Genomic DNA, 16977 nt, shown 5'->3' on the forward strand with positions numbered 1-16977 from the left:
GCTCCAGCTGCACAGTCCAGCTTCAGAACATCCCAGGGACTGCGCTCCCACGGGGCTCCCCAGGCAGGGAATGCCCTTGCCCAGGCAGTCCAGGGGAGCTGGGATGCTGGCTCAGCTCTGGAGGCTGCCTGCAGTGCCACAGGCTGGCTGCCAGCCCGGGGACGGCGGTGGCAGGCTCAGCCCCAGTGCCCATTGTGCTGCCGAGGGAGCGGGGCTGGGGGAAGGGACACGTTGTGGCCTCAGCGTGGGGCCAAGGCCACCGTGGTCACCCAGAGCAGGGCCGGCAGGGCTGGGGACATGTCACTCCTGCAGGATTAGCACAGGGTCAGATACCATTCCCACGGCTGCTGAGCTGGGATGGGCTGGGATGAGGAAGGAATGGGGTGAGACGGTGCCAAGGAAGGATCCGGTCAGGTGAGGAAGAGGATGGGGTGGGATGGGGCTGGGGCAGGATGGGACCAGGCTGGGACAGGGCCAAGGTGGAACACGGCCAGGGTAGGATGGAATTGCAGTAAGATGGGGTTGGCATAGGATGGGGCCAGAGTGGGCCCATCCCATCCTATAGATGGGACTGAGATGGAAATGGAGAGGGATGGTGCCATGTAGGGATGCAGCCTGGCTGGGATGGGACTAGAGTGGAACAGGGCCAGGCTAGGATGTGGCCAAGCTAGAACAGGGTTGGGATGGGATGGGATGGGATGGGATGGGATGGGATGGGATGGGATGGGGTTGGGCTGGGATTGAGGTGGGCTGGGATTGGGATGGGGATGGGATGGGATGGGATGGGATTGGGATGGGATGGGTTAGGGTGGGATGGTACCAGAGCGTGCTGTGAATGGGGCAGTATGGAGCCAAGGCAGGATGTGGTGAGGGTGGGATGAGGCTGGGCTAGGATGGGACTGGTGTGGGATGGACCCAGGGTGGGATGGGGCCACGTGAAGGGGCCTGCCCTGGCTGTGGGATGCAGGAGGAAGCACGTCCTGCCTGGATGGAGGCTGTGAGCAGGGCTGTAGCTCAGAGTGCTCGTCCTGCAGCCTGGGGCCAGGGAGGGCTCGGGAGGATGGAGCACAGCCCGCAGCATTCCCAGCGTCGCTGTTAGTTTAACAATACCCCGCTGGCCTGCATGCCGGGGCTAATTTTATCCTTGGAGCCAGGCCAAGGCGGCCCTAACTTTCCTCGCTGTGATTTATCCCAGCCATTTCCCTTCAAAAACAAGGCCCCCGTGCCAGCCCTGCTGTCTCCAGGCAGCAGCACACTGTCCCAGCCAGGGCAGAGCGGGGCAGGATCTGCCCCTTGGGGGGCTGTTTAGAGAGCACGAGGGGGGTTGCTGTGGGAACCCCTGCTAGGGTCATTCCCCCCACAGCATGGGGATGTTTAAAGCTGGCTGGAAGCCAGGGGATGCTCAGGCAGAACCTTCCCCGGGATCCTGGAGCAGCTCTATTTTCCACAGACATCTCTGGGAAGGAGGTGGGTGTTTTTTCTACCAATGATTTTATTGAAAAGGCTGTGGGGCTATTTTTTTCCCTTTTTTTCCTTTTTTCTCCCTTTTCCCAGTCAGCAGCCATACTTGAGAAAGAGCTTTCTCTTTGCCTCTGTGCATCTAGTTAAAAACTGATCAGTAAAAATGCTGCAGAAAAATGGAAAATATTGAAAACATCTTGTGACAAACAAACAAAAAAAAATTCTTCCAAATAAAGATCTCTTTTCCTCTCTCTTATTTTTTTCCATCAGAAAAGCTTTTAGTGTGCAAAATGTCGACCGCTTGGATTTCTCCTCCCAGCGGGCTGGGATGCGCCCACCCCTGCTCCAGGAGAGTGGGTTTCAGAAAGCTAAAAATCACTGGGCAGACACCCCAGCACCGTTACCTCCCCACCTGTCCCTCTAGTGATCCCCCCACACTCCTGCCAGACCCGTGGCAGGGTGGGAGATCCCCAGGGAAAGAAAGGAAGAGGTGGCACGGCCAGCCCGCGGGCGAGCCCTTCCCTGCCAGGGCGGGAAGGGGGAGCAGCCCAGAGTCATTTGGTCACTAGCGTGGTGAGTTCCAGCCCGTGCGAGGAGCCCCGGGGGCTGCGGGCAGGGCGGGATGAGGGTTAGAGGTTGTCGTACATGCGCAGCGTCTTCTCCAGCTGCTGGCTGACGCGCTGGTAGAAGACGATCTGCTGCCTCAGGTAGGACTGCATCATCCTCTTGAAGTCGGCCACGCGGCGCTCGTGGAAGTGGTTCATCTCGGCCTGCAGGGCGAAGCCCACCACGCGGCAGCGCTTGCGGATCCCGTCCGCCTCCTCCTGGTCCATCCTGCCCTCGTCGCTCATCCGCTGGCTCTCCTTCACCTTGGCGAAGGCGCCTGCCGGGGCAGGACAGCGTCAGGGGATGGGTGCGACCCTCGGGACCTTCCCTGCATCTCCCCCTGCCCATCAAACCCCTCCCTCCCCTCCTGGCAGGCAAAGACCAGGAGCATTTTCCCTCTTTTTCCCTCTTGACTCTGGCATTCCCAGCTCCTTTTCCATCGTAGGCAGTCAGCCTCATGTATAGTTGGTTTTGGGGGTCTGGGCTCCTGAGTGCTGTGACTCAAGGCTTGGGGTGCAAAGCGGACGTGGGGCAGTGTTAGCACAGTGAAGCACCCCAGCCAAGCCCGCCCTCCAAATATTCCATGCCATTCCATGAATAGGGGTCAGGAGCAGCCCTGGGAGACCTCATGAATAGGGGTCAGGAGTAGACCTGGGAGACCCCAGCCCAAGGAAGCAGTGAACCAGGATGTGGCAAGGGCACGTGGTGCTGTCTGGAGCTCAGCTGGGAAAGCATCTCCCACTCCCAGAGGCAGCTGATGCTCTGACACCAGTTTTTCCCTCTCCTTCCATGTTTTTTTACAGCTCGGTTTCGAAAGAATCCTGCCTGGCTCCAGCCCTGCATTCCTCCCCCTCATTAGCACAGAGGCTAAAAAACTAAAAACAGGATCTGGCCCGCTTCTGGGCTCTCTTCCCTTCTCCCTGCCCCTTGCCCGGAGCACCAGACCCGGGGTTACAGCGCTCCCGCTGCGCCAGCCCTGCTCCCAGAGGGGAGGAGGAGGAGGAGGAGGAGGAAGAAGCAAAGTTTGGAGGCCAAATCCTGCCTTCCGCTCTGCCCACGCGGCCTCGCTTCCGGACGGGATCCAGCCCCTCTCCATGGGTAAACAACACTCAGAGGAAAGGCAGGGAAGCTGCCCGGGCAGGACTGAATCCTCCCTGCGCCCTTTGCCTTCCCAGCCTCCCCCAGGGATGCCGAGTGATGCACAGACATCCCGGCACACTGGACACAAACAGCCCTGGCTTCACCCTGGGGAAAACCTGTCCTGCACACTCTGGGGACACTGGTGTGGGTGTCCCCTCCCTGCTGCGGGCAGCTGGGCGGGGAGGAGTGTGTGTGGACTTTGGCCCCACACCCACAGTGCTGGCTGCCTGGGTGCAAAGGGACACCGAGCCCTGCCTGCCTGCTGCCTGCCCCAGGGAGAGAACACAGACACTCCTCCCTCGCTCTGATCCCACCAAATCCAGGGAACCAGGACAAACGGGACGTGGGGAGCTCTGATGCCCTGGGGGTACTAACACCCTCCTGCTGGGCTTGGAGGTGCAGGGACATACTCTTGAAAAGTACAACCCTGGTTGCCCCCAGAGGCTCAGTGTGTCCCCTATCCCAATGCCCTGCCTCCTTGGGCCCTCTGACCAACCCAAGGCCATGTCCAGCCATGTCCCAGCCCTGGGGGAGCAAGCTCTGGTATTCCTGCTGGCCACCCATTCTCTGCCTTGGCAGGAAGGGAGGATGAGGGGAGACAAGTGGCAGTGGGTGGGGATGCACAAGAGGTGCAGGGCAGGTCACCCCAGACCTTACAGCAGCAGTGCTGGCTCCTGCTCACAGTCTGGAGGAAGTGACATCCGTGCTGATCACCCCTGGCAGTGCTTTGGGTAGCACCAGCAGCAGTTACAGAGTCCACGGGATCACTGGGGCAGACTCTGGACCCAACAGCCCTAGCAGACTCTGCCAGGCTGGGCTGACTGGAGGGCTGTGCCAGCGGGGACCACACCACACCCCTAAGAGGCATAGGCAGTGGTTCCCACCCCCATTCTCATCCTCATTCCCCATTTCCTTCAAGGCCCAACAGAGGATTTCCTCATTGCATCCCCATCCCACTTGCAGCACCATTCCCACTCACACGGGGCCATTCCTGGGGAGAAGAATGCCTCCTTACCTTTCTGCAGGTGGATGATGTCTGGGAAGTTGGAGAGGAGCCCTTGGTACAAGGAGAGAGTGTCCAGCATGAGGAACAGGTCGTTCTTGGGCTGCTCAGCAAACATCTCCCCCACAGTCTCATACGTCTTGCCCGTGTGGGAGATGGCGTTGTTGAGGGCATCCAAGCTGTAGGGAGGGTCCATGTGGAAGGAGTGGCTGATGGCTTGGAAGGCATTGCCCAGCTTCTGGAACTCCTTCCGGAAGCCCCCCACGTGCTTGCGCACCAGCTCCGACGCCACGTTGGTCAGCTGCAGGACGCTGTCATCCATCTTCTTGCTGAAGGCCTTGAAGGCATCCACGCGGTCCTCCACATCCTGCAGGTCCTGGTGCTCAGTGGGAATCTGGATGGTGAGGAGGAAGCTGGCGCCCACCATCTCGTCCTTCTCCGCCCGGCGTTTGCCCAGCTTCCACTGCTTCTCGTCGCGGCAGCAGAGGAAGTGCTGGAAGCCCTCGTACTGGGAGAGCACGGGGTGGCTGGTCATGTGCTCCATCCAGAGGATCAGCCGCCGCTTGCGCTTCTCAATGAAGTCCTCCTCGAAGCGGCCGGTGGCCTGCTTCTCGGGCAGGTGCGGCACCGAGATCACCGTGAACTTGTGCAGCAGGCGGTTGTAGAGCCAGTCGAAGTGCTTGTAGCGCCGGTACACGGGAGAGTTGAAGTTGCTGGGAGTCAGCTTGTAGGAGATGTAGCTCTTGATGCCCTTGAACTTGGTTTGCTTGGTGGGGTCCTCCACGGAGCAGATGAACGGGTGGGGGTTGGCCCTCCACTGCGGGCCTCTGGAGCCCATCTCGATGCAGTAGGTCTCGGCGATCTTGGACATCAGGGGCACGTCGCCCAGGATGAAGGCTTCCACCCCGGAGCGGACGAAGCAGGAGAAGCGGTTGAGGTTTCTGCCCACCACGCTGCCCCTCTTGGAGGAGCCCATGCTGTCCTGCCTCTCCAGGGCCGGCTTGGGCCGGTAGCCGGCGTGCTGGTGGTGCCCATAGGCCGCCGGGCACGGCAGGCTGGGCGAGGGGTGCCCGTTGGTGCCCGGCGCGCTCCGCGGCTCCTCCACCACCGTGCACGCGTCGTCCCAGTCATCCCAATCGTCATCATCATCATCCTCAAAACTGCCCTGGTAGGAGATGCCGGGGTTGGGGGATGCCGAGTACAAGGAGGAATCGTGCCCGGGGGAGCCGGCCGGGCTGCTGGAATAGTCCGTGTAGTTGGAGCCCGAGCGGGAGCGGAGGATCTCGACATAGGAAGCGGGGAAGAGGCCGGTCTCCCCACGGCTGTTTTGGCCCTGTAACCACCCGTCCAGGGAGTTCTCGCTGAAGATGACGAGCTCCTCGTTCTCCTGGATGCTGATCTCCTCTTTGTTTTCGCTCTGGAAGTTGTAAAGCGCTCTGGCTTTCAACGCCATGGCCGGTCCCGGCTCGGGAAGGGGGGGGAGCCAGAGGAACGCAACCCCCCCGGCCAAAACACCCCCCCGATCCCGGCAATACCGCGGGCTAGCGCGGCTCCGGGATCACCACCACGCGCTGTGGGAAATGGCTTGGCCGCTTTCCCAGGAAAATAATAATAATTAAAAAAATTAAAAAAAAAAAAGGTGCAGAAGAAATCCCTTACGAGGTGACGCCAACGTCCCTATGTCCAAGTGACCCCCCGCGATCCCGGCGCCCCGGTTAAAAAGAACATTCCTCGTTTAAAAACGGCATTCCCTGGATAAAAACAAGATCCCCAGTCACGCGAGCGGCGTTCCCCTGGCTGCTGCGGGATGCAGATTCCGGCCGGCCCGAGAGCCGGGCTCTGCCATGTCCGCGCAGGGTTTATCTCCCTGGGAAGCTGATCCCGAGCTTTCACTCTCCGGGAAGAAAACCCCCGGCTGCCAACGAGGAAATAAATCCAAAGCGATTTTTCTCGGGGCTCCTGTGGGTATAACACCCTAAATTTCCCGTCGGTGGGCGCTGGGAGAGCGCCGGGCACGACCCCAAACCCTGCCCAACCTCCCGGTGATCCCGGGATTTTGCAATTCCTTTCCGGGCCGACTTTCCCGATGGCTGGTGGGGTCTGTTTTTTCCCTGAAATCCGTAAATCTCACGCAGGACGGAGGCGGCGCCGGCGGTGGTGCCCGTGTCGGTGTCGGGGCCGCTCCTGCCGCCACCGGCTATGACGGGGCAGCGCCGGGGCCGCTCCCGCTGCCGAAGGGGTGGCGGAGCCGGCCGCCAGCCTCCCGTGACGCAGGGCAGCGCTCCCCGCTCCGCCGCCCGGTTCGCGGCGGGGAGCGGCCCGGCCCGGCCCGGCCAGCCGCACGCTGCCCTCTGCAGGCAGCCGGCCCCGGGGGCACGACTCCCCGCCCGCGGGGGCTGCGGCTGCTCCCGCGTCCCCGCCGGGTCGTGTCCCTCGCCCGTGCCCGGTCCCAGCCCGCAGCGCCCCGTGCCGGTGCCCGGGCGCGGGGGAAACTGAGGCACGGGGCGAGCGGGTTGAGAGGGGCGCGGGGCCTCCGCGCCAGGCGGGGGCGCTGCGGGCGGCGCGGGCGGAAGCGCGGCGGGCGGGCCGCGGGGTTGCCATGGAGGAGCTGAGCGCGGCGCTGGCGGCGGGCGTGGGGCTGGCGGGGCCCTGCAGCCCGGCCGCGCCGCACCCCCGCCTGGCCGCCTACAAACCCCGCGGCGGCCCCGGGCAGGCCGAGCGCCGGCAGCGCCTCCTCCGCATCCAGAGAGAGTGAGCGCGGCGGCGGGCGGGATGGGAGCCGCCGGGAGGGGAGCGCGGGGCGCGCTGGGCCGGCTCGGAGCCGCCTGAGGGGAGCGGGCCGGGCCGCGTGTGCCGTGCGGGACCTCACACCCCGCGGGTTGTTTGCTCGACCCCAGGAGGCGGCTGGACTACGTGAACCATGCCAGGAGGCTGGCGGAGGACGACTGGGCAGGGGTGGAGAGCGAGGACGAGGACAAGGAAGGGGAAGATGCGGAGGAAGAGGCGATGGACGTGGATGCTGGTAAAAAGCTGCCCAAGCGCTACGCCAATCAGGTGAGGAGCCAGCTGTGTCCCTGTGGCTGTGGGGCAGGAATGTGGGGTGCTTTGAGGCCATGGTGATGGCCATTTGCGGGCTCAGAGGAGTGTGTCCTGCTCGGCTTGGTTCTCGCAAAGAAGTTGCGCTTAGTTCACCTCCAAAACACGTGGAGATGGGATGTGCTTTAGAATCGCTTAGGCTGAAAAGACCTCGAAGGTCAGTGATTCCAGCCATTAATTCTGCACCACTGTGTTCCCCACTTTAGGAAATTTCAGCTCAGCCAGCAGCATGAGTACCCTGTTAGGCAGTATTCAGCTAAAGATTTCTGTTTCCCTGTGTTTGGAAAGGAAAAAAGGGCAAACTCAGCTGGTTTTTATCAGCCTGGGTGCTATATTGGTTCTAGATAACACACAGCCACTTAGGCAACCTCTGAAGGGGTCAGCTTGTCCAGGCTCTTTACTCCTGGCGTTTTGGAATCTCTAAGCCCTGCTGTGTTTTTAAACCCCAAGGTGTGGGGTGCCCAGTGTGAGCCCTGTGCTGTGGCCTGAAGCTCAGTCAGCAGCTGGGAAGCAAGAGGAACACTTGGGGAAGAATGTGTTAGGCAGGTTGGACTTCATTAGAGGGGAGGGAAGGAGCCCTTTGTGGGGTGACAAGCAGTGCCGGCTGCCCTTAAAACACCCAGTGTCAAAGCTAAGCCAAAGCCTCCTTGCTCTACCCTTGAGCTGTTTGTTGTCCTTAACTTGAGGAGAGCTGTTACTGACTGGTTCTTCTCCCTGGGCTCCCTGTAGCTGATGCTGTCGGAGTGGCTGGTGGATGTGCCCTCAGATCTGGAGCAGGAGTGGGTTGTGGTGGTGTGTCCCGTCGGGAAAAGGGCTCTTGTCGTGGCCTCCAGGGTAAGTGGGCTTCCAGCAGCTGCTGAAGGATGTCTGCCCATTCACAGCCAACACAAAACTGGCTTGACTGGGTTTTTTCTCTCCTTTTTTCCTCACAGGGCACAACAGCAGCTTACACCAAGAGTGGCTTCTGTGTCAACAGGTTCCCATCCCTGCTGCCGGGGGGAAACCGGCACAACTCAACCAGTGACAAAGGTACAGGGGTGAGGAGGGTCTGGATGGAGAGAAGGGAACTGCCTGGGAGTTTGTGTGTGTTCTCAGACCCAGTGCTGCTCCTCCAGCTCCCCCAAGTTCCACGGCTGTGCCCCTTTTTTGTGCTGGGGGTGCTCAGCTTCAGGCCAGTTTCTGTATCCCTGGAGATAACTAGATGGGAGCAGGATCAGATGCCTTTATAAGCACATAGAATCCCTGAATGGTTTGGGTTGGAAAAGACCTTAAAGCTTGTCTTGTTCCACTGCCCTGCCAAGGACAGGGAACCTTCCTCTAGAACAGGGTGCTCCAAACCCTGTCCAGCCTGGCCTTGGACGCTTCCAGGATGAGGCAGCCACACCTGCTCTGGGCAACCTCTGCCAGGGACTCAGCACCTTCACAGGAAAGAATTTCTTCCTAACATTTAATCTGAAATTGCCCTTTTCCAGTTTAAAACCATTGCCTCATGTCCTGCCACATCTTTTAATAAACTTCCTGTTTGACTGACACTCTTAAAGCCTGACATCCTCTCTGTCCTTTAAGAGACACCTTTGTATGGTGTCATCTTCCTTAATATGTCTTGGAATTATTTTTATTGCCCCAAAAAGAGAGGCTTATTGTCTGGCAAATGCCATTTTTTTAAACATGCCTTTGCTTGTGCCTCTGACTGATCCCTTTGCAGCCTTGTGTGACTCCTCAAGCTCAAGGCTTTTTGTGGCTGCAGTTTGTGTTGGCAGGAGGGGATCCCACAGTCCCACATCAGGGCAGAATTAATGTCAGAGAGCTGGGACCTGGTGTTAGCCAGCTGGCTTGGGCAGTGCCAGGAGCAGGTGTGGACCTCCCTGTGTTTGTGTGTGCAGTGTACAGCATCCTGGACTGCATCTACAACGAGGCCAAGCAGACCTACTACATCCTGGACGTGATGTGCTGGAGAGGACACCCTGTTTATGACTGCCAGGTACTGACCCTGCCCTCCCTGCTGTTCCCTAAGCTGCTTTGCTCCAGCACTGTGTGAAGCTCACTCTGCAAAAGGCAGAAATTTCCCCTAAGCACAGCTTTAGAGCTGCTGGATAAGTGTTTGGGTGGGAGCAGCAGGGTTTGGGGTGCTGTTTCTGCAGATTAAGTCAATTTGTAAATCTCCCAGGTGAAGGCAGAGGAGCAAATGTGGTCAGCAGACGCTGCCAGGTGATGTGTGGTGAATGGTGAATGGTCACTAACTCTGCCTCCTTTCACAGACTGACTTCAGATTCTTCTGGCTCTCCTCAAAACTCCAAGAGGAGGAAGGGCTGGGAGAGAAAAGCAGGATTAATCCAGTAAGTCCTTTTGTACTGAGGAGGAGGCTGAGGGGGGGTAAGCTCTCCTGTTCAGCAGGCTTCAGCAGTTTCTTTCACAAGTGGAAGCTTTTTTTCCCTTTTTTTCCTTTCCCCTCACAGATCTGATGAAATGGGATGCCGTGGTCAGGATGTAAATAGAACCACTGCATATTGTAAATGGGTTTAGTGGGGTTTTTCCCCCCCCATCCAAAGTGCTGAGGGAGATCACACTGCAGGGTATCAGCTAACTTCCATGCTGTTTTTAGCTTTCCCTTGTAATGGAATGGAAAGCCAGTGTGGTTTCTTCAGGAGCAGTGTTGGTTGGCAGCCTGACTACAATGGGGTTTATTCTGGCAGTCTTGTGGGTTTGTAAAGCTTTAAGCCTTCCCTCTGTTTAAACTGATCATTGAAGTTGTCAGGATGAATGCTGGCTTGCCACCCAGAGTTCCTGCTGAGCCAGAATAAAAAGTCTTCCTTTGAAGGCTTACACATGGGGGTCAGACCTAGAGTCCACAGCAGCTTGGAACATGAATTTTGGGTGCAGACATGAGAGATTTGTCTGCTCAAACATGGCCAAGCAGAACAGCTCCTGTGAGCTGAGCATCTCGGTGATAAATGGAGCTGACTGCAGTGAGGGTGTCTGTGTTCAGAGAACATCCTGTCCTGACTCCCAACAGGAATATCCAGGAGATAACTACCTAATGGAGGGGGGATCATTTCAGCTTTCATTTCCTGGGTGGAAAGATTGGCTTGGCTGAGGCAGCAGCCTGGAGCAGACGTCTGTCTGCTTTGCATCCTGCCCGGAGGTCATGCTTTTCTATTTTGGTTACAAGAGCATCTCTGGGTCAGATCTCCTGAAAAGTCCTTCCTGCAGTCTTAGGTGCTTGGGAAAAAAGGTATCAGGAATGTGGGAGCTGTTCCTCACCCTTTCCCTCTTATGCCACATCCTGCAGTGGAGGAATCCTTCCTTTTTAGCTGCCTGCACACCAGTGCTGGATTCAGAAACTTGTTCTCCTGTAGACCAGAGAGTTGCCTCTTCTAACCCTCTCTTACTCTTCCAGTACAAATTTGTGGGCCTGCAGAACTTCCCCTGCTCCTCGGACAGCCTGTGTGAGCTGCTGGCTACAGACTTTCCCTTTGAGGTGAGAACACTCAGGTGGGGGCCTGGACTCTCTGACAGTGCTGGGAGAGAGTGCATCCCCTCTCCTTGGGAATTTGCTCTCCTGAGGCTGCAGAGAGCTTGCCAAGTTGCTGTTTGCTGTGTGTGAGATGGATGCCTCTGTGCCCGTGTTTGATCTGTTGCCTTGTCACGCACCTCATCCAACCACACAAACGAGCAAGAGTTAAACCATGGCACTCCCTGGGTTTGTGCTGCCCCTGCTGCATTTGGCTGTGTCTGAAAGAGCCTCTTGGGGTGAGAGCACACTCAGGCTGCCTCCACAGCAGCACAACTCAGGTTCACATAGCAGTGTGATGGACAGCTGACCTTTTTAGGGCCAAAACTGGTACTGACCACTACCCTAGGTGGGCTTGTGTGCGTTTCCTTGGTGTTGGTGCTTCCAACAAGGCAGCTGGCTGTTTTGTGGGGAGGAAGGAGAAGGGTGGTGGTGAGATCCCAGTGTTTCTGGGGGGTTTGGGTGTTCATGATGGGTGCCTGAGGTGTACTGGAGCTGTGGGCAGTTGGCTGTGACAGAAATCCCTGAGCAGTGTTTACAGAGCAGGACACCTGTGTTTGCTTCATCAGCTTTAAAAGTAGAATCATACAATATTGACTGGAAAGGGACCTGCTAGTAGCTCAAATTCCAGATCTGGCCCTGCACAGGACAGCTCCAAGAATCCCACCCTGCGCCTGAGTGTTGTCCAAAGGCTCCCTGAGCTCTGGCAAGCTTGGGGCTAATGGCTGCTGCTCTGAAGAGCCCATTCCAGTGCCTGACCATCCCCTGGGGGAAGATATTTCCTATATCCACTCTAAACTTCCCCTGCCATAGCTGTTGTGCTGTTCTGACCTCCAGGAAAGGGCAGGACAGGAGCAGCCACGTGCCACCCAGCTCAGTTGTGTGTGGTTGTGAGCAGTGAGTCTCAGCTCCTTGTGGAATCAGCTCTGGCTGCTTTTGCCTGCCCTGGCTGATTGTCACTGCAAGGGAAGGGGATGGAGGAGGCAGTGGCATTCCGACCCGGTGACAGTGACAACATCTGTGATCCAGAACCTCCTCCAGTGGCTGCAGCTGTTCCTGGGAGTGCCCAGCTCAGCCCTACATCAGGAACAGCTTCCACAGAGATTCCTTGTCCCACAAAGCCAAAAGCCACGTTGATGTGACAGCATCTCTCATGGTCTCCCATCCTGAGTTAGCCATTAAAATAGGTCTAGGTTTAAGTTAAGGGCACTAACTTGGCTGTGAGGGCTGACTTTGCTTTCTGCTTGTGAAAGCCAGGACAGTCATCAGAACAAGTTGGAAAGTCCCAACCCCTCACTGGTCTTGCCAGACCCTGCTCTGAACATGGATTGAGGAGCCTTCCCAGCTTTCTTTCAGCTGGCTTGCTCAATAATAAATGCTCCAAGTGCCTCTGTAGAAACAGTCATTCCTGGCTTTCCTGAGTAAAGTCTTCATCCCCTTCTGAGGCATCTGCTCCCGTGAGGAAGGCTGCAGTGTTTGCCCACTGCAGTCAGATCAGCAAACCTCTGGGCTACAAAGGAGGCCATTGCGAAACTCTGGAGCAGGAGATGGAGCTGAACAGGCTCCAGCTGTGTAATCCAGCTGTGATTTACCCCCCCAAACCCTCTGCTGTATCAGGGTGTGACCCCAAAAAGCAAAACGTGGTGTACATTGGCTCAAAGCAGCCCCAACAGCACAGGAACCGTGGTGCTTTTTCCAGGAAGAAGGGAGCTGTGGGTCTGTGTGGTGTGCCACAAGAGGGAGCCCAAAAATCCCCAAAAACACCTACTACCACGGGCACAGAGCAGAGTAAACTTTGCAGGAGGCAAAATACATCCTGACTATGGGTGGAGGGTAACAGAGGTGTTCTTAGGTGTGGACCCAGCATCTTTGGATGCTGACAGGGATCCTGTGTGTGTGGTGGCCACAGAGGAGGTCAGTGCTTTTAGATCTGGGTCTTCAGAGTTAATCTGTAACCTCAGAGCTAGGGCCTGCTCTACTCTGTTCAGTGGACTCTTATTCCCTGGAATTCAGTAGATTTTGGATCAGTTGGCTGGCTCTGAATTTCAAGTGGTTTTTGGAGTGGATCTTAAGAGCTGCTGTCCCTCTCACAGATCTGATAAAACCATGCCCAGGCAGGGCAGCCAAAACCTCTGAGAAACCCTGATGCTTAGGAATGGGAGGACTGTTAGGCACCTAAAATCTGGAAAGCATGGCTGTGGAATGTTAAATCCTGCCAGGCCAGTCTCTCCTGAGGTTCAGGCCTTCAGGGACAGCGTCAGTCCTCGTTCTGATGTGGCCACTGTCACTGTGGTGACTTGGCCAACAAATGAAATAAATGGGAAGGAATATAGGAGTAAATATAGGGAGCCTGACCTGTCTCCACCAGGCTGAACTCCTTTGAATTCTCCAGCTTGGGGAATGGTCTGGAAGGCCTTCCAGGCTCTGATCTGTACCAAAACATTCCTGTGGGTACCAGAGAATCCCCGTTGCTCATCAAGTGCCACGCACCCGCAGGAATGGGCTGGATGTACTGGAGTGCTGCAGAATCTGATTCCTGCCAGGAGGCAGGGTGGGGGAAAAACTTTTCACTTCATATGTCCAGAGGGGTTGCACAAGCTCATCATGATGTTTACTGTTGTGGTTTTATGTTTTCCTAGCGCAGAAATCCCCCTTTTTCTGGGATTATTTTGCAAGATGTTAGCAGTGACTGAAAATTATGGACAGAATAGTGCCAGAAGTTTTACCCTCTCTGCCAGAGGTTAGCATCTGTGGAGCAGAAGTGGACATATGCTGCTTTGTGCTCAGCCAGTGTTTCTGTTCTGGAGTCTGTAGGATCAGGGAGGGCCCTGGGATGAGTTCATCCTGAGGTGGGCTCTTGTTCTCCCCTTTTCTGCCCACTCAGCCACTCTTCCTCGTAGCCAAATGGCCTTTTAAGAGCTTGTGAAGCTGAGCTAAGAGGAGCACCACCTCCAGCATTAGTCAGCCTGACAGCAGGATCCAACCTCGCAGAGCACACCCCTGGGAAGCGTGGGAAGAGGGGGGATGAGAATCCCTGAGCACGGTGGGGAAGTGGGGAAAACGTCAGCCAGCTGCAGCACTGCAGAGTGTGGAAATAGTAGCACAAGAGTTAGGGCCTAAACCTTTAAAGTCCTGAGTGCCCTTAACTGTCACTGATTGCTAGGAGAAGTTCTCTCCTGGGAAACGTTAAGAATTTTTTTGGCATAAGCCAGCTGAAAGAGCTGTTAGGAATCGGGGCTCCTTGGCGTCACACGCTCGGGCTAATTACTTTCCAAATGTATTATTTAAAATAGCCCTAATCCAGTAAAGTGGGCTGCCTTATTCAGAGACTCTCTGGCTTTTCTGCAGAATGGGATGAAAGCATCCGGAGGACGTTGCTCTGTGCCGACACCAAGCTGGACTCATTTGCCTTTGACAATTTAAAGCCATCTGGGAGTCGCTGATCTTTCAGGGCAGCAGCTCTGCAGGTTTCTCCTTTCCCTTCCGCTATTTATTGCACTGCTTGAGGAAAAATGATCCAGCTGGTGGTTTTGGCCTGCAAACAGAGAGCAGAGCCGTTGTCTGGTGCCTGGTCATTCACCTGCAGGAGCCTCAGCTCTGCCCTTTCATTCATTGTCTCTCCTGCCTGCAGGTTGATGGGCTGCTCTTCTACCACAAGCAGACCCACTACACCCCGGGCAGCACCCCGCTGGTGGGCTGGCTGCGGCCCTACATGGTCCCTGAGATCCTGGGGCTCACCGTGCCCACCACTGAGCTCACAGCCAAGCCCGACTATGCCGGGAGGCAGCTCCAGCAGATCATCGAGAGCAAGAGGAGCAAGAAGCTGGCGGGGGAAAAGGGCCAGGCAGCCACGAGGAACGGACACTACGAGCTGGAACACTTGTCCACCCCTCAGCCAGAAAAGTCTCCGGAGGGCCGGGATGGAGCAGTGAGCCAGATGGAGAGTTGAGCTGCTGGGACAGCCCAGCTGGGCAGAGAGCAGGGAAAACCTCCCTGCTCCTCACTGTGCCACGTGCTCCTGAGGGGGCAGGGTAATGATGATAGGATGGCTTTGTTTAAAGGGCATGACGGTGGAATATCTTGCCCCAGGTGCTGCTGGATATTTTGTATTTGTTGTTACTATGTACCTATATACTCTTTGCCAGGACTTCTGTGAGGCCTTAACAGTCTGGTTCTTCACTAAAGCAGTCATGTGTTGGGAAATTATCTGTCCCCATGGCACAGGGATACAGTTCAGCTCCTGACCCCGCTTCTGTTAGAGTCTTGGCAAAACTCCAGCATAGGAACAGTGCTTGGACCTCTGAGGTGCAGCTGCTGCTTGTGACCCTTGCAGCAGCCCCACCTTCCCAGCCCTGGAAATTGGGGCTTCTCAGCCTTTGATCCAGCTGTTTTCTGAGGCCTTTCCAACGAAAGTTGTTACTAACAAAAAGTTTGCAGTGATCTGCTGTAAATGCAAAGGCTGGACTTTCCACACCCATGCGTTCTTGGGAAAATCTAAATTTCCCTGCGTTGCAGCAGGACCTGCCTTGGAGCAGGGCTTTGTGCGGCAGAAGCCTGTCTCTCCTCGAGGCTTTTCTCCCCAGTGGGGGGAGGAAGGAATGGGTTCTCTCTGAAAAACGCTACCATTGATCGTGCCAAATAAAAGGTTTCTCAGAAAGACAAATTCTTGAGCGTCTTCCTGCTACCTAAGGGTGGATGCGTGCTGTGCCTCCCAAATAGGGATTGAAAAATTGGTTCCAGTGCTGACTGGAGCAGAGGAAACGCTTGTGTGGGTTTAATTCTCTGCACATCGAGGTACTTCAGTCTCTTGTCCTGTCTTTCTCATCCCCAAGCCCAACCCCACCTTTTAAGCACCGGCTGCTCCCCCTCCCTGGTTTGGGGGGGATGAAATGGGGTTCTCACTGTCCCCATGCTGGTTTCCAGAAAGGGATGAAAAGGAAGGAGATGAAATACCAAGCTCACGGCAGCGTTGGGGACTCTCCTCCCAGCTCTCTATGGAAATTCCCCTGGAGGAGATACTGAGAGTGGGGATGGCCACCTGCAGATAGCGGGTGCACTTGTATCCTGCCCTTGCACCCCCCGTTTTTCCCAGAAAGAGCCTGGTTTCTGTGCCAAGCGTGTGAGCTGTGTGCGACCATCTGGCCGTGCAGCGCTATTGATGATGGCAGTGGGCAGCAGGAACCGGCCTGGCTGCGGGAGGGGGCTGCCCTCCCTCCCTCCCCTTCCCCGCCAGGGAAGTGGCACCCGGGCCCCGCAGTGTTAGAGCTGTCGCTTTCTAACAGCTGCTTAAGTTACTGGTTTCGGTGTTGTTTTTTTAACATATGAAGCAGCTGACCCAGGGAAAGAGGATGAGCACCTGGACTGCCTTAACCTCCCAATCCCTCAAAGGTTCCCACCTTCAGCCTCCCTGGCTGGCAGACGTCTGCAGGGAGAGCGCTGAGCAGGATACAGCATCCAGCCTCCTGTCAGCGCAGTTTTCCTTCCATCAGGCAATTAAACCCGGAGGTGGGCATCTGGATGGAAGATTTGTGCATCCCTTAGGGCAGAGAAAGCTGCAGCTCAGGTTACTGCCCTCCAGCAGCTTTCCAAGGTCCTCCAGGAGGGAAGGAGAGGAAATAGAGCCGAAGAGGGGCTGTGTGCGCTGATGGAGGAGAGCAAGAGGGAAGCGACTGCAGCTTCCCGCCGGCTCCAGATGATGCCTCATAGTTTCCCTTTTAAAAGCACGAGCTGGGCTGGAGGAATAAATATTTGTGTTACAATTCCTGTTGGGAACGAGAGGCTGTTTTCGGAGGGAGGGTGTCAAACGGAAGTCGCAGGAGCCAGCACAGTTTGGTGCCGTGACTATTCTGTGTGCTGGGTGCGATCCCACTCCCAGCAGGAGCAGGCAGCAGCTCCGCTGGAGGGGTCACCCCACCGGGGGCTGAAATCTGGCCTGGGGCAGGAGAGCTGAGCAGGCAGCTCGACCAGGAGCCTGGAGCCCTCATCCAGCCGGGGCTCTCAGCCCCTTCCCTCTGCCCTACTTCCATTTTCTCCCAGTTAGGTGCAGAGGCTCCGGCTGTAGGCACGCTGCCAGCACAGTGCTCCTCGGCTGAACAAAATGTCCCCTTGTCCCAGGGCCTGGCTTTTTGGAGCGACCGCTGCTGCGCTTGCCGGGATCCCC

At 56.8% G+C, this 16977-nt stretch overlaps 2 protein-coding genes across 2 annotated transcripts; one reads left to right on the forward strand and one right to left on the reverse strand.

The window, feature by feature from the left end:
• Positions 1 to 1490: 1490 nt before the first annotated feature.
• SNX33 (sorting nexin 33) lies at positions 1491 to 6503 on the reverse strand. Its single transcript, XM_054272683.1, has 2 exons — positions 4223 to 6503; positions 1491 to 2344 (listed from the first exon to the last, which is right to left on the reverse strand). The coding sequence occupies exons 1-2, from the start codon at positions 5661 to 5663 to the stop codon at positions 2091 to 2093; spliced, it is 1695 nt and encodes a 564-aa protein (XP_054128658.1). The 5' UTR covers positions 5664 to 6503; the 3' UTR covers positions 1491 to 2090.
• A 306-nt stretch (positions 6504 to 6809) lies between these two features.
• Positions 6810 to 15465, forward strand: SNUPN (snurportin 1). Its single transcript, XM_054272653.1, has 8 exons — positions 6810 to 6961; positions 7108 to 7264; positions 8036 to 8140; positions 8239 to 8335; positions 9190 to 9287; positions 9565 to 9642; positions 10704 to 10784; positions 14449 to 15465. The coding sequence occupies exons 1-8, from the start codon at positions 6810 to 6812 to the stop codon at positions 14764 to 14766; spliced, it is 1086 nt and encodes a 361-aa protein (XP_054128628.1). The 3' UTR covers positions 14767 to 15465.
• Positions 15466 to 16977: the final 1512 nt, after the last annotated feature.

The sequence above is a fragment of the Melozone crissalis genome, unplaced genomic scaffold (assembly GCF_028551555.1).
Source record: "Melozone crissalis strain CALT ecotype California unplaced genomic scaffold, PUWL_Pcris_2 ptg000014l_1, whole genome shotgun sequence".
NCBI lineage: Eukaryota > Metazoa > Chordata > Aves > Passeriformes > Passerellidae > Melozone > Melozone crissalis.

Excerpts from the sequence above, each read along its gene's own strand:
- SNUPN (XM_054272653.1), top strand. The coding sequence starts at position 6,810 with ATGGAGGAGCTGAGCGCGGCGCTGGCGGCGGGCGTGGGGCTGGCGGGG. Across the intron at positions 6,962-7,107 it reads CTCCTCCGCATCCAGAGAGA|GAGGCGGCTGGACTACGTGA; the intron begins GTGAGCGCGGCG and ends GCTCGACCCCAG. Across the intron at positions 9,643-10,703 it reads AGAAAAGCAGGATTAATCCA|TACAAATTTGTGGGCCTGCA; the intron begins GTAAGTCCTTTT and ends TTACTCTTCCAG.
- SNX33 (XM_054272683.1), bottom strand. The coding sequence starts at position 5,663 with ATGGCGTTGAAAGCCAGAGCGCTTTACAACTTCCAGAGCGAAAACAAA. Across the intron at positions 2,345-4,222 it reads CATCATCCACCTGCAGAAAG|GCGCCTTCGCCAAGGTGAAG; the intron begins GTAAGGAGGCAT and ends CTGCCCCGGCAG.